At 37.6% G+C, this 16,846-nt stretch overlaps 1 protein-coding gene across 2 annotated transcripts in view; it reads left to right on the top strand.

The window, feature by feature from the left end:
• plcb3 (phospholipase C, beta 3 (phosphatidylinositol-specific)) overlaps nucleotides 1-16,846 on the top strand; it is a 50,974-nt gene that overhangs the window by 20,640 nt on the left and 13,488 nt on the right. For both annotated transcript variants that reach the window (XM_079458447.1, XM_079458448.1), the window contains 16 exons: nucleotides 6,507-6,575; nucleotides 6,656-6,796; nucleotides 7,186-7,265; nucleotides 8,331-8,384; nucleotides 8,522-8,594; nucleotides 9,967-10,067; nucleotides 12,449-12,615; nucleotides 12,755-12,901; nucleotides 13,037-13,194; nucleotides 13,303-13,385; nucleotides 13,470-13,554; nucleotides 14,496-14,643; nucleotides 16,020-16,130; nucleotides 16,242-16,309; nucleotides 16,382-16,478; nucleotides 16,587-16,671. In XM_079458447.1, coding sequence (XP_079314573.1) covers nucleotides 6,507-6,575; nucleotides 6,656-6,796; nucleotides 7,186-7,265; nucleotides 8,331-8,384; nucleotides 8,522-8,594; nucleotides 9,967-10,067; nucleotides 12,449-12,615; nucleotides 12,755-12,901; nucleotides 13,037-13,194; nucleotides 13,303-13,385; nucleotides 13,470-13,554; nucleotides 14,496-14,643; nucleotides 16,020-16,130; nucleotides 16,242-16,309; nucleotides 16,382-16,478; nucleotides 16,587-16,671 — 1,667 coding nt within the window. The remainder of the gene's footprint in view (nucleotides 1-6,506; nucleotides 6,576-6,655; nucleotides 6,797-7,185; nucleotides 7,266-8,330; nucleotides 8,385-8,521; nucleotides 8,595-9,966; nucleotides 10,068-12,448; nucleotides 12,616-12,754; nucleotides 12,902-13,036; nucleotides 13,195-13,302; nucleotides 13,386-13,469; nucleotides 13,555-14,495; nucleotides 14,644-16,019; nucleotides 16,131-16,241; nucleotides 16,310-16,381; nucleotides 16,479-16,586; nucleotides 16,672-16,846) is intronic.

Raw genomic sequence — 16,846 nt, 5'->3', positions numbered from 1 at the left:
GCCTGAATCTGAGTTCAGTGTCTTCCAGTATGTGTTTATTGCTAAAACATAGTTCATTCATACAGAAAGCAGGTATAGTTGAGCAGTACAGTACTTCTGGCATCTTAACGTTTGTTTGTTAAGGAGTAACATGGCCTAAAGAGTTTATCCAGACGATGAATAACTCCTACAGATACAGTGACCTTAAAACATATTTGTACATGCTTACAAATGTATAAATGTTAGATTGGAGGTATCTACAAACAAATTCTAGACCTTTTCTCAGACCTACCTTACTTTTTTTACATTTCATTTTATTGCATGTACGTTTATTCTACTCAAGTTCACTTAGGTTATACCAAAGTAGAGACAGTAGATAGATATATAGTTTGTCACATTAAACATGGCAATGTAGAACTCAGAAAACTGTCCTTGTACTTTCTTTACAAAACCTGTCCCCTTTATCTACTTTAAGCATTCCTCCCTCTCCATCTTTATCTTTACTCTGCTTTCTTACTTCAGGAACCTGGCAGTGTGATATTACAGATAATAGCTGTTGTAGCAGTCTGGTTGTTCCTTGTTTGAAAGTCGCTGTATATCAAACTCCTGCTGAATGCATTTATAAATGCATATTATTTCAAAGCTATTTTAAAGCTTAAATAAGCATCTTTATTTATTTACCATAATGTAGTTTGTGATGGATAAACTGACATTTCCTGCAAAACTGAACCATTATTTATGATAAGCTTATCATTGCAAATCATGGAAAAAGTGACAGATTTGGACAACGATTATTTTATGTATTTGTTCAGTTGCTGACTTTTGTTTATTTTTAACCGAAAAGGTTATAGACTGCAACTTTAACAAGCATCTGTATGTGGTTTATTATGCCTGGCGTTTGGATTGATTTTGTAATGCATTAATATAAAAACATTTTTACATGTGCCTTACTGTAAATTCACTTTGAGGCCACTGAAACAATGCCCTCTGGAATTGACACACACATTTAACCACAGAGACAGGAAGTGTGTTGTCTGAGTTGTGAGTTGATAATGTAAAAGTTTCATTTTCTTTTGTTTCCTTGTATTTCCAAAATTGGCTTATATTGCTGACTTCTAATATCCATTGATGGATAGACCTGAAAACAAACCTCACAAGCTCTGTGGTCAGGTATTCTTCTAGTAATTTACATTTTTATGTCTCGGTCTCTGTCGTCTCCTTCACTCCGTATATAAATTACATTAACACTGCTGGCCAGCTAAAAAGTGTTTTCACCCTTGTGTGGCAAAGGAATGACTGGAACCAAAAATTCTTGATCCAGATCAATTCAATTATCTTCATAGAAGTAAGGAAGAGAGAGAGAGGGGCATCTGGAGAGACAGTGCTTGTCAAGGTAAGAAAATGATACTGTTAAAGGATTATAAAAACGTGACAGGAAGTGGCGAAGAACTTTCAGCATGATGTGTTCACAGAAACAGACTTTCAACCAGAATCAGATATGAATACAACGGTGTACCCAAGTCTCTAATGTTCATAAGTCTATATTCATTTCTAACAACATCGTTCACATTAAGGACTCCCTGCCGTAAGTAAGGTGTGACTCCTTATGAAACAAGAAAGTCAGTCGTCTCCTGGGTGCAGGGGGAGAAAATAGCCTGTGAGGTTTTTGCAGCAGTAAAGTTTGTCCGTTTGTCAGTACATGGCAGGGGACATGCACATCTATCATGCATATGGATCTGTGTAGTCACTCTCTTTTGTATTCTCAGAGTCCGTCTTAAGTCATTTACCCTGTGGAAAGAACCCTCTTTATCTTTCTCACCCACAGGAAAGAAAAGACTGTAAATAAGGGTCAGGGTGTGCCTCAGTCACTATTGTGATGTGTTGCGCTGAATTGCTTTGTAATAAGTTGAATGACTGCACCCTGGAGATTCCTGCTTGCCTGTCTGTTTTTCACGGGTCCTTTCTCGCCAAACTCACCTTTTTCAAGCTGTCCTCTCAATTTAGGTCAATATTTGTTGTGCACTCAAAACCAAATGTGGCTGTTTTTTCTGTGGTTGTTTTACATACATCACTGCCAAAGAATAAGAATAAACTCATTTGTCCAGATACAGACCTGTATTCTTAGCTTATTGGTTTTGATTGTTTGAGGGTGTGCGGATCATGTTGGGATATATTGTCAGCTGTTGCCATACTTCTAAAATCTGACAGGGACAATGTTAGTGCCCTTAAAGCAACACTAGAGAACTTTTGCTCATGGTGCCCCATGTGGTTGATAAGCGCAACTGTCTGTTATTGGTGTCGTAAATACTCTGTATAAGCTTCCCCGTGGGCAGCGCAATACACGTGTATTTGTTGACCAAGCAGAAACCGCTGTTACGTCATGTCACTTCATAAACTGCGCATGTCCTAAAGCACTCTTTTGTCTCCCGCGGGCTACTGGGCTATACTTGGAGCTTAAACTAGGGCTGTTCAATTCTGAATTCGATTCCAATTCCTGCAGAATATTTTGTCATTCCACAGCTCTAGATTTCATCCATCAGTTTTTTCTGAAGTCTATAGTGTTTTAGACAAGAAACTAATGTGATTTAGTTGACCAATGACATCAGCTAAGGGGCGGGGCTTGTGCTTAGGAAGGCTCTTAAAGAGGAGTGGATTACTTTAATGGAATCGATTCAGACCTTTGGAATCAACTCTCGATTCTCAACGCCTTGGAATCGAGGAATCGATTTTTTTGGAATCGATTCCAAGCCCTTCCTTAAACTAGATTCTGAGGTAGCAGCTGGTTGTTAGCCATTAGCAGTTAAACATAGCACATTTGCAGTCACCCAAAACCCGACGCATGGACGTGAATGTGTTTATTAACCAACGAAAATAATTTTCGGTAGTCATATTTTCGGAAACACACTCGCGACCAGGCATTGTGCTTTGTGTAATGGGTGCAATCACTAAATTACAGTAAACTCGCTATGGGTATAGTGCCTAGCATAGTAACTAAAAATACTGATAACTTTAGTCTACGTGCATGAACTAAGGAATGAGCAACTTTTGACCATAAAACATTTATTGTGGTTTGGTATTTTGTATACGTTTACAAGCATTACACTAAATTCCTGACGAGGCACGATCATGCTACATAAGCTATTGAGACCCAGCAACTTTACATCATCTCTAGTTTAACCTACGGTTATAAATTGTGAACCAGTAACACTAGTGCACCAATAAACAACCAGAGTAAAAGTACAGGACAGTAAGAAAAAGATGTACATATCAGACTTTCAAATCCAGTAGGAGGAAGGCTAGATCTCCGTCCGTTTTGCAACCTGTTGCCTCTTGCAGCTCGCACCACCGAGTGTAAGTCCGTCAGCTATTGATTCTTTTCAATTTGATTTTATTGATTCCCTTTTTGTATTTTTTGCTGGTGATGGTTTGGAGACTTGCGCTGAACTAGATTGTTTCGTCTTATTGTTAGCTGTTGGCTAACTACACCCAGGCTACGAATAAAACATGACTTATGTTGTAAAGCAAGTGATATGCAGGGCTTGTGTACCTACCCGCACACCAAAGTAACAAAGTGTGATTTCAGCCGAAACAGAGCTGCTTGGGTAGCAAAGGCAGTAAAATTTGTCCAGTTCAGTGTTGTCTTACCAGTTATATATTTTTAAAGAGATTATTTGAAAGAAAAACTCCCTAGTGTTGCTTTAAAGGAAGTTCACCCAAAAATGGAAATTCTGTCATGAATTACTTGCTCTCTAGTTGTAGTTTGGTTGAACACAGAGAAAGACATTTGGACGAATGCTTGTAACAAAAGTTCTTGGACCACATTGACTGCCATAGGAAAAGTTACAATGTTAGTCAAGAGTGCCCAAGAACTGTTCTTTTGTGTTCAACAACTCTGAGGTGAGTAAATCATGACAGAATTAGTTTTTTTGGGTGAACTATCCCCTTATAAGAAAGCAAGCCAGCTATAATCTAAATACCTTAATCCATTACAGCGGGAGTGAATCATTCAAGTGTTAGTTCTATGTCCGTGGGAATTCTAGGTAATGAATAGAGAGCAGGATGTTTGATTTGGACTAAAGACACTCTCCAAGTATGTTATGTATACTGAATATTGGTGTATTTGGTTTCATTCACAGACCTTTATAAATGACATTGCACTGCATACTATGGTGTCAACAGTCTTCGTCTGCCAGGAATGAGGAATAATATATGTATACTAGGAACAGCCAAACACTTGCATACGCCCTTTTGCTTACAGTCTTGCTCAGTTTTCAGGAAGATATTTCAGGCTAAGCATGTAGAGGTTAGTTGGAGGCAACCTGATGATACCATCGATGTTGCCGTTATGCTGTAATAAAGGTAGATGTATGTTATCTTTACATTGGGATATGCATCAGTCCAATGTTTATAGCACAGTGTTAGTGTGTGTGAACCGTAAGGTTTTTGGATTTGTTATGTTTGCTTTCTGAGATTGATCAGATTACTCCCATCCAGACCAGATAAGGGAAAAGTGAGCTGAAACAAGGTTGACCGGTTTTCTCTCTCATCACACCCGTTTCTCATTTCTTTCATCTAAAAGAACTTCCGTTTCACATTACATTTGAAGGTGTGTGCATTGAGGCAAGTAACGTTGATATTTTGTTTAGTTTGCAATTCGGTTTCATTCGTTGAGCAACGAACATATATTCTTCTTACAGCACTGTCTTTGTTGATGTTAGTTAAAGCAAATACACTTGTTCATTGTTTGCTCGTGTTAGTTCATTCCTGCAACGTTAAGCATATACAAGTTTTAATTTTAAATATGCGAGTAAATGTTAATTAAATACATCATAAAAAGTCAATAATGCTGTAGACATTGTTCGTGTTTGCTAATGTTGTTAACTAAAGTCAGACTTTGATTCCCAAATGTTCCTTAGTAAATGATTAGAGCATATACACTATATAGATCCTCAGTAACTTATATTAATTATATTATTATCATTTATAAAAAATGTCGTCATCGTGGGATGTAGTTGTGTGTGTTTTTGTTTGTTTGCTTTGGAAGTCAAATACAGCAAAACATGGATAAAACAAAACAATATTTGTTCTCAGAAAAATCAAGTATTACATGATTAATAAATATCTCTGGGGAAAGATACCAAGGAGTGTGCATGTGTGTGCATGTGTGTGCATGTGTGTGCATGTGTGTGCATGTGTGTGCATGTGTGTGCATGTGTGTGCATGTGTGTGCATGTGTGTGCATGTGTGTGCATGTGTGTGCTTGTGTGTGCTTGTGTGTGCTTGTGTGTGCTTGTGTGTGTGTCCTGCTGGGCCTGTTTGGACTGGAAACGGTTCCTAGCAGACTTCGAACAGTAACCCGTGACCCCCGCGCACACTCTAGGGAACGTTCAACTCCGCAGCTTCATCTGGATTCTTGCTTGCTATGGCGGGGGAGAGAGTTACAGTACAGGAAAGCAAAATATGATTAAGAATGGGGAGGGGTCCGCAGCTAGCGAGCAAGTATTTACAGTCCAGATCTGCTTTGTTTATCGTGAAAGTTTACGGTCCCATTTCTCTACCCACTCGTGTACGGAGTTCTTCTCCTTACAAGCCCAAAATCACGTTCGGGTCTCCTTGAGCGTGCATGGAGCACCAGAACTGGGAAATGCAGAAAGACATTAATCTTGGGACTTTATCTTAGTTGAGTGAATCTGTCATAAAAATTTAACGTAGAGTTCCTGTTCGGCTTAAGTGTACTTTACTTCTTCAATGGTGGTGTGTGTCTGTCATGGACTCGCTGGACCTCTGCTTAGTGTTATTTTAATCCAGATTGCTTTTAAGTGAGGACGCAGTGAGAATACATCCTGCTTTTAGTGACTTACTGACAGTTTTCACATAAGTCACATTTGCTGGCATGATTTAATGAGGAAATGGAGCTAAATGACATTTTTCCTTCAATGGAAATACGTTTTGTCTTTCTGTTGTGTTCTCATCATAACTCTCGCTCAGAGTTGGCTGTTACTTTTACAAGCGCTCGGACATTTCATGTCATGCTGGGGGATAAAAATAAGGGCCTTGAAAGAGGTACCCGAACCGCATCTATTAACAAGAATATTGTTGGATGGTGTTTCTGTAGCTCAGTTGGTAGAGCGTTGCTTGCACAAAGGTTATGGGTTCGATCCCCAGGGGGGAACATATGCAGTGCATTCAACCTATACATTTTTTATCAGTAAGTCATTTTGGATTCAAGTATCTGCCAAATGCATTCATGTAGAATGTAGGGCTTGGTTGTGGGCTTATTTTGTCTTGGGCCTGTAGGCCTACGAAACAACCCAGAGAACCATAGCAATCACAAGATCAGCAACACAGATCAGAACCCCTTTGCAACAGGTTTCACTGGCAGGCACCACTCTCATTTTATTTTCAATTTGTCAAAATGAAACATCATACTTTTCTTTTACTTAAAATAATACGAAAATCACATTTGATTAAATATTTGTATGATTTCGCATATGGCACTACTCATTAATCTGTCTCAATTTCAACAGGATGTGGAAGTCCTGGACATCAGTCATATAAGGGACACTAGGACTGGAAAATATGCCAAAATTCCAAAGGTACTGGTGTTTTATGGTGTGTGAAAGAGATTTACTATGAAGTTTGTTTATACATGTTCATGGGTGGTAATTTCTTTTAGGACCCGCGAGTGTGTGAGCATTTAAAAGTTCTTAAAGATGGCAGAGTGGATCAGACAAAGCTGCTGACCATTGTCCATGGTAACGACCTGGTCAATATCTCCTTCCTCACCTTCCAAGCTGTGCAGGATGGGCAAGCCAAGGTAACCCCGACGACCACCGGGTCACCTAGATACCACGTCCGTTCTCTCTCTCTCTCTCTCTCGTCCACTCTCTCTCTCTCTCGTCCACTCTCTCTCTCTCTCGTCCACTCTCTCTCTCGTCCACTCTCTCTCTCTCTCTCTCTCTCTCTCTCTCTCTCTCTCTCTCGTCCACTCTCTCTCTCGTCCTCTCTCTGTTATGCTTTCTTACTTTCCACCCTTTTAAGTGTTCACTCTGTTTCAACTGAATTCAATAAATATGTTTCTATATATTTTGGTTTCTTTTTTCTAATGAATTGACACACAACTTCATTTATTTAAAGGTTTGTCGCTTTTACATACTAAACACATTAATGTAAGCAAGTTGTTTAATGCTGTGAACGTTTTTCTAGGTGTGGGCAGATGAGCTGTTTAATCTTGCCACAAACATATTGTCCCAGAATGCTTCCCGCAACACCTTCTTATTCAAAGCGTGAGTAGTTCACTTTCAGCTTTAGTTCAGGGGAGTTCATGACTGAAAAACAACACTTGTCAAGCGAGAGCTACACAATCTGTAGATGTATGTGTATGTCAGAATCTTTTATGTTATTAAAAATGTATAATAAAAAATGCTGTGTACTCCCTCATAGCTCTCCAAACGCATATGCTGTTCATCTATTAAACTCTTAGATACTTTCAAATAAATGTTATGGAGCTCTGTTCACATGCTTTAAAGACCAACACAGAACTGTGATTAATGTAAACCGGGTTCCTACACATTTTGGAAAAGTATGGATTATTATTTGATTGAGTTTCCAGACTATTGTCCTTTTCGGTTTGCTAAAATACAAAATTAAGAATTTCTGACAACAAATTTATTTTTATGAAGTTTTTGAGCATGTTTCTATCGCTGCCAAAAGATCGGCACCAGACCAAATCTGCTGGTGGACTGTTTCATGCGATTGGATGTTACCAAGTTAGAGCTCCCTGTACTGTTTGACTAAACATGTTGAACGCATGGCCGTAGCCACTATTTACAATTTATATGGTACGCAATAAAAGCTGTGGAAAAAATTGCCTAATAGGACAAAACTTTAATACCATATGTTGCTGTGGGTTGAAGGTTTAGTTATTTCGTTTGACAAATTATTAACATTGCACTAAATTCCGATAAAATGTTGTGCATTGACCATATCTTGGTTTGGTGTTCATTTGTATGAGGTATAGCTACAACAGTCCACTGATTATTCGGCAAAACATTATAATAACATTCAAGTGAACGGTTTCATTTTTTAAACCACAGCTTTTTTCAGATTTTAAATATGGTCTGAAAAATCTTCCAGGAAGTCTGTATGTTTGAGTCTGTAAAAGTATGGAATTTCGAAATGGAAAATGTTAAGGATCCCTCTGGAAATAAAGACAAAACTTTACTTTTTAAATTCCTTTACATATATGTGCCGATACTGTTAAAACAAAGTACATTAAGACTCCATGACACTAATCAGTGCAAATAATGATATGAGCGATACAGGTCTTACAGTCCTTTCTATTTTCACAGTTACACAAAGCTGATGCTACAGGTTAACCAGGATGGAAAAATCCCAGTTAAGAAGTAAGTAGACTCGAGATGTTTTACTACAACAGTTTTGTTTCCACATCTTTAGGGTTTATTGCTAATGTGCCACTTCTTCTTTTTTTTACTCGTTGTTTTCACTTCTCATTGTTTTATTTCTCTTTCACTTCTGTCAGCATCCTGAAGATGTTCTCGGATAGGAAGCGTGTGGAGATGGCGCTGGAAATCTGCGGTCTTGTCAGTACCAGGGTAATCATTTGTGCACCTGTAAACACGATATTGCATGTTAAAAATCAGATTTTTTTTAGCTTTAAAGCCATCTAAATACTAGTGTTGCTCAAAATGATGAATAAATTCACAAAACTGGCAGATTTCTTGTGTGTATTTGAAATGTATAGTCCTCGTCCTCTGCGGAAAAAACGTCAAAAATATCTATGACACATCTTGTGCCGCACAGTTTTTTATACAATCAGCGGTTCAGATTTAAGATCGTCTCTAAAACATCATTAAGAGTAGAAAATCATGCTTATTGGTTAATACTTTACACAAGTAAAACTAAACTGTCTCCTGAACGCTCATGAGTGTGTGAGTTTGTACCTTTCTTTTAATTTCTTATATAAATAAATGGTTCTCTAAGTAACCCACACTTCTTAAAAACCTTTTCTCTTTATGAGAAACTCTTGTTTTTTCTTCTATCTCGCATATGCAGCATGTTGTTTTTTGCTATCTTTTCTTTTCTCTGGAACTTTATATTGATCTTTAAGAAGTCACCTTCTTTTATGGTTCATTTTCGAGTTTGGACATAGAGATGCTGTTCTCAGATCAGTACTCTGAAATTATATCCCTCCTTAGACCTATTAACTGCATTACACTGCCCTCTGCTGAATATTGAGAGACATGCAGGAGGGTGGCTAGACAGACAGTGTTCAGGCGCCAGTTGTTCAAAAGTAATCGGATTGGATTTCGGCTATCGGATTGGATCAAAACCAAAACATCAGGATTATATTTAACCCAGCGAAAGGGTGGATTTCAGAAACGAGCAAAAGCAAATGTAATTAAACTTAAAATCTGACACCATTTGTATCATGTTATACACAAACAGACATATTTTTCTTGGGCTTTTATTTTACAAAAGGAGAACGGATTATCTGTCCCACGATAGCAAAAAGGATGGAATTTCCTAATTCTAATTTTGAACAACTGGCCCCTAATGATTTCTAGTGATTTTTTTATATTCTTTCTACAATGAAACGGAGTACAATCTATATATGATATAATAAACTGCAATAATGTATTTTATCACTATATTATTTTTATAATAACATTCTTTATGTTACAACTGTCTGTATGTATGTAAAGCTGCTTCGCTACAATCCTAAATTGTACGAAACACTATGGGAATATATTTGATGTTTAGTGTATTGTGTAGCATCTCCTATGAATACAAAAAAATCATTAAAAAGACGATTATTTGTGTATTTTAGTTCTATTTATACAATTTCCAATTTGTATGAATTAAATAAAAATGATTTCTTATTGGTCTCAAAATAATGGGAATCAATATCAATTATAATGTGTCTAGTCTGCCTGGCAGGTGTTGACATTTCATTTAATTCTTCAGGTGGAGAGTTTAAAGCCAGATGAATTCACCTGGCCTGTGTTTCAGAAATTTCTCGACAAATTGAGTCCCAGAGCAGACACGGAGCGCATCTTTGTGAAGCTGTAAGTAAATCAAGATAAAGATGCCACAAGCAATTTAAAATATATGAATATTCTAGCATTAAGATAATAAAATGTAGTTTCTGTTTTACCCAAAATAATAAATTTTTTAGAGAATTCTTGGTGGTTTTCGATTAAACGCATCCAGAATATAAGTTTGTGTTTACATATGTCTGTGTACTGTGCAAATTCATTTGTTTTATTTGTTTGTAAAAGCATACACATATAGTGAGGAAAACAATTACTTGATCCTCTGCTGATTTTGTAAGTTTGCCTGCTTACAAAGAAATGAAGGGTCTATCATTTTTATGATAGGTTTATTTTAACTGATAGAGACAGAATATCAAAAAGAAATCTGGGGAAACATTTTATATAAAGGTTATAAATTGATTTGCATTTAAGTCCGTGAAATAAGTATTTGATCCCCAACCAACCAGCAAGAATTCTGGCGCCACAGATTGGTTATGTGCCCTTTATGGACCACAGATTAGTCCTGTCACTTTAAGAAAGTACTCGTAAATCAGCTTGTTATGTATATAAAATATGCCTGCCAACAGAACCAGTATCTTCCATTTCAACCTCTCCACCACCATGTTCAAGACCAAATAGGTTTCAAAGGATATCAGGGAGATGATTGTAGAGCTGCACAAGCCTTGAATAGGCTACAGACCGAAGCTTGGTGAGAAGGAGACGACTGTTGGTGCGATTATTTGGAAATAGAAGAAATACAAAATAACTATGAATTGTCCTTGGTCTGGAGCTCCCAGCAAGATTTCCCCAATGGTGTATGATTTTAAGACAGTTGGGACCAGAGTTAGCAAGCACACCATATGGTATCACGCTATGCTACAATAGATTGAAATCCTGAAGCACCCGCAAGGTCCTCCTGCCCAAGAAGGCCCGCCTGGCTCGTCTAAAGTTTAACAATGAACATCAAAATGATTCAGAGAAGGCTTTGGAGAAAGTGCTGTGAGACAAAAATTGACTCCTGTTTTGGGAGGCAGAGAAATGCTGACTTTGGCCCCCAAGAACACCATCCCTACAGAGAAGCACAGTGTTGGAAACATAATGCTTTAGATCTTTTTCTCTGCTACGGGTACAGGATGACTTCACTGCATTGAGGGGCTGAGGGACGGGTCCTTGTAGCGTGAAATCCGGGACGAGAACCTTCTCCCCTTAACTAGATCACTGAAGATGGGTTGTGGATGTGCCTTTAACATGACAAAGTCTCAAAACATATTGCCAAAGCAACCAAAGAGCGGCTAAGGAGAAGCACATTTAATGTTCTAGCCAGTCTCTAGTCCCTGGACCTATAGAAAATCTGTGAAGGAGGCTAAATCTCCAATTTGCTGAATGACAGCCAAGACATCTTAAAGCGGCCATATCACACAGAGCTTCTGCATATCTCATGTTAATCTGGAGTACTAGAATAGCATCACACCCTTCAAATATCGCACACTTCAAAGAGTCTTTAATTTGATCACATTTATAAATGACAGATACAGCTGTACGAGGAGGAGGCGGTGGAACTAAAGCACCGGCGCACACATTGCCAACAAAACACTTACTGCGTGCGGGGAACTAAGAAGGGACTAAGAAAAGTTGTTTATCGAGCACAGAAATACTACGTCATACGTCCAACTAATGTTTCCCCTGATTTTTTTAAACTATCAGTTCAAATAAACCTACCATAAAAATTATAGACCCTTAATTTCTTTGTGGACAAGCAAACTTACAAAATCAGCAGGGGATCGAATCTTTTTTTTCCCTCACAGTATATGCATATAGTTAAAATGAACCTTGGCTAGAGAGATGTATGGCTTAATATATTAACAAAAGCATTGACTTTATAAATGTTAGATAAAAAACTTTGTAACTGTCAAAGTATTCATAAACTTTGAAAAAATGTAGGTTTTTTTTATTGAAATGAAAATATTTGAATGACAAATGCTAGAAGTGTAAGGCTATTACACCGTATTAAGCTCTATTAATCTCTCTATACCCTGAGTTCCATTTGAAGGCGTGGTGTTCGATTTCTCTTAGCCGTTGTCGATGTTCAAATCTAAAAAAAAAACACACCAACCCCATCTTTCGCCAGCGCTGGGCTCGACTAATGTCCGTCCTGTGCACCTAACTGCTGTTTGGCTACAAGGTTGTTTTGGTGCTCGGCCTGACTTTGTCTAAGCAAGCATAATTCGGAAATGAGACACCCCTCCTTTAAGCAAATATACAAATGAATAAAAACATATTTTATAAATGAATTATTATTATATATAATTTAAACGATCGGTTAATGAATACCTAAATATTTCCTAAATATGAATACATGTAGATGTCGTCAATGTTCTCAAATTGAGTTTCTGTTTTACTGTGTGTGTCTATAGTGGTTCTAAAGGGAAGCCCTTCTTGTCTTTGGATCAGTTAATGGCCTTTATAAACAACAAACAGAGAGATTCACGGTTAAATGAGGTTCTTTACCCTCCGCTCAAGCGCGAACAGGTCCGCCAGATCATGGAGAAATATGAGACCAACACCAGCCAGCTGGAGAGAGGTAGAAATTAATAACACACACAAACTGCTCTTTGATGATGAATTGCCTTCACAAGATCACATAGCTATTTAAGGTGAACAAAGTGATTTTTTTGTAAATGTTTATGATATTATAATAATGGAAGTGTGTCCGTGTGCAGATCAGTTCTCCCTGCTGGGCTTTACAAAGTATCTCGGTGGCGATGAGAATTTAGTGGTTCCTACTGAGAGACTGGATATCATAGATGACATGAACCAACCCTTAGCTCATTATTTTATCAACTCTTCACACAACACCTACCTTACAGGTACTGTCATCTTTTTTTTCCCCGTGTCTTTTGAAATCCGTGTGGTTTTCTTTACATATGACGAGGGGATGAATCATGACAGAATCATTTTTGGGTGACCAGTCTCTATAAGAACTCTCTGTTGTTCTCTCACAGTGGGTCAGCTGAAAGGTCTGTCGTCGGTAGAGATATACAGGCAGGTGTTGCTAACAGGGTGCCGCTGCATCGAACTGGATTGCTGGAAGGGCCGCCCACCTGACGAAGAGCCAATCATCACGCACGGTTTCACCATGACAACTGAGATTTCATTTAAGGTGTTTGACACCTTAAAACTTTTGTTTTAATAAAACTTTTCCCTGGTACAGGACCAACCAAGGGAGTTTGATGAGTTTAAAAAAATATATTTTCTTTTTTTGTTTCAGGAAGTCATTGAGGCCATAGCTGAAAGTGCGTTCAAAGCTTCCCCGTACCCTCTCATACTCTCCTTCGAGAATCATGTGGACTCGTAAGTGCACACGGCTTGAGTTTGATCTTAGTGTGAGCATAACTTCATCCAAACATAAATTCTGTCTCTATGTCTTCTCCTCAGAGCAAGGCAGCAGGAGAAAATGGCTGAGTACTGTCGATCCATGTTCGGGGATGCGCTGCTCATCGACCCTCTAGATAAGCATCCGGTGAGTCAGAGGAGTTAAATTATTTTATATTGTGTGTATGAAAGAAATCACAAAATTATATGTGAGTGGCGGAGAGCTATAGCGGAGTCTTGAAGTCTGGTACCAGAAACATCAATAGACCTAAATCTAATTTCTTTTGGTTATAAAGCAAACGTTTTAACAAAGAAATTTCATGACATCAAATTGATGAGAACTAGTACGATTATTAGTTTTTGTGTTACTAATCAAAAAACACATTAGTTTAGTTTACCCAAAAATGACCTCACCTTCTTTTCATTTCAAACCTGTATATTACTTTTGTGGAACTCAAAATAAGATATTTTGTCAAACGATTAATCACATCCAGAATAAAAGTATGTGTTTACATATTATGTCTGTGTACTTTGCATATTAACTTTCTATTTAATTTTCTGTAAAAACATAGACAGACATGTATATATTTAGAAAATATATAAAATGTCATAATTAAAATATTATAATTATTACTATATATATATATATATATATGTTTATTGGTAAATCCATGTAAATATTTCCTGAGTATGTATCCATGTATGTTTGTGTTTATAAACACAATGTGATCATGCACAGTACACACAGACATATATTATGTAAACACAAAACAGCCCTAGTCAGGATACAATGGAGGTCAATAGTGGTTCTCCAAAATATATTATTTTCTTTACTGAAAAAAGTAACTGTGAGGGTGAGTTGATAATGACATTATTTTCTTTATTGGGTAAATTATCTCTTCAATTAAAATAAAGGAAACCGAATTTCCTTGTGGCTCAGCAAACATTATAGAACAATACAATACAAATATAGCAGTATATTAATAGTTAGAAGTATTTTAGAGAACAGTGCAATAAATTAGAAAACTACATCATAATGTCTTTGGTTTGTGAGTAGACTAGCAGACTTTAAATGCTGTTTTTTTGCAGCTGGTTCCTGGTCAACCACTGCCAAGCCCTCAGGAGCTGATGGGAAAGATTCTCATCAAAAACAAGAAGAAACATCACAACAGGGCCTCGTACGGAGGAAGCATCAAACGCAAAGATGTGATATACGATCTGTCCCCACCTCTGAATGGTGTGTGGAAACAAAAATCTATTATATATAAATACACAAACAAACATACACACACACATATACATACAGAAGTGCTTAAATTTGTTGATAACCCTGCACAAAAATCAAAGAATGCACATTTTTCTCTGAACATTTTTGAAAACATTGTTTAAAAAAACATTGTTCATTCCATATTTAATAGAAATCAGGCTTTGCTTTTGGTTTTTTTATCCAACATAATAATGTAAATAATAAAACAAATGAAAATGTCATGGACAAAAATTATGGGACCCCTAACCCAGTATTTTGTTGCACGACCTTTAGAGTCAATAACTGCAAGCAAACATTTTCTGTAGCTTTCAAAGAGACTTCTGCACCTTTTAACAGGTAGTTTGGCCCACTCTTCCTGAGCAAACTGCTCCTGGTGTCTCAGGTTTGATGGGTGCCTTCTCCAAACTGCAAGTTTCAGCTCTTTCCATAGATGTTCGATAGGATTCAGATCAGGACTCATAGAAGGCCACTTCAGAATAGTCCAATGTTTTGTTCTTTTGCTGTGTGTTTTGGGTCATTATCCTGTTGGAGGACCCATGACCTGCAACTGAGACCGATCTTTCTGACACTGGGCAGTAGGTTTCACTCCAGAATGCCTTGATAGTCTTGAGATTCCATTGTGCCCTGCACAGACTCAAGGCACCCTGTGCCAGATGCTGAAAGCAGCCACAAACATAACCAAACCTCCTCCATGTTTCACTGTAGGTATGGTGTTCACTTCTTCGACTTTTTCGTCTGTGAACATTGAGCTGTTGTGACTTGCCAAAAAAGACCTTCTCTCAGAAGGATCGTGGCTCGTCGATATGAATTTGAGCAAATTCCTGTCCGGCTTTATGTTTTTCTTTCTAAAGTGGGTCTTCTTCCATCATTCTGTTCAATCTGGGGTTGATTTTCCGCCCAGGGAGGTTGGATACAATTCCAAGGACACTCTTAATAGTATTTGCAACTGTTGTCACATGAACATCCAGCTTCTTGGAGATGGTTTTGTAGCCTTTACCATGCATGTCTATCGTTTCATTATCTGTTAACCATAATCATCTAAATTTCTAGAATCTATAAAATATATTTGGTTTTACTTTCTGAAATGATTGACAAAGAATTATTTAATCTAATTAATTGAGATGCACCTGTATATTATGAATATATGTATACATAAAATGTTATATATCATACTTCAAGTTCATGTTTTATCAAGCCTTGTTTTAACGTTTTGTGGGCATGAAGTAGTTTTTGGCCTCTTTAGTCTGTTTTTTTTCCCCTTTCATGGGTTTTTATGTAAACGTGATCCGTTTTCATTTCATTGCCCATTTCATTTCAAACCCATTCATAATGAGATTTGTGTTTAGATTGTCCATTGTCAGATGGGGAAGTGGCCCAGGTCCTGTCCAATGGGGGCGAGAGGCTTGCAGAGAGGATGAACAAAGACCTGGATATCCCCAAATTGATTGCCAATCAGGGTGAAGACCGATTTCAAACTAGGCAACAGCACGGACGTTTATGGTGAATGTATTTATGGTGTGTATTAATTTTTGTCTTTCTGTGTGTATTATTGTTTCATGACTTGATAGATGGAGAAAGTGACGATGAGGAGGAGGAGCCGGTTGTAGATCAAGATCCCAAAAAACAAACTGATGAGGTAAACATTGTGATTTCTTACCTTTCTCTCATCCTCTCTCTGATGAGGCATTAAAGTGCCCTCGTCTTTCAGGGTACTGCATACAGTGAGGTGAACGCTACAGAGGAAATGTCCACATTGGTCAACTACATAGAACCAGTCAAATTCAAATCATTCGAAGTGGCAAGGAGTGAGTACAAATAAAAAATACTGCGTGTGTCTACAGGTTTCTATACATTGTGGTCCCCACTATGTAAATTGATTATTAAACAATACAAATCTGTCTTTCTCTTTTTAGAGAGAAATAAATATTTTGAGATGTCCTCTTTTGTGGAGACCAAAGGCTTGGAAACTATGAAGAGCTCTCCCAGTGATTTTGTAGAGTATCCTTCAATGCATTTTTTTTTAATATGTATATATACACACACACGCGAAAAAAATAAAAAAAATCACACATTTATATTTAATCAGCATTTCTTGATGTATTGTGGCCATTCTAGTCCATGGTCTGTTGGATTTCAACTAAATCAAAGACTGGGATGTGATTCTTCTGCACAA

This window comes from Barbatula barbatula, assembly GCF_947034865.1.
Source record: "Barbatula barbatula genome assembly, chromosome: 1".
Classification (NCBI taxonomy): Eukaryota; Metazoa; Chordata; class Actinopteri; order Cypriniformes; family Nemacheilidae; genus Barbatula; species Barbatula barbatula.
The sequence above is the reverse complement of the archived record's forward strand: the minus strand, read 5'-3'. Positions and strand labels throughout refer to the sequence as shown.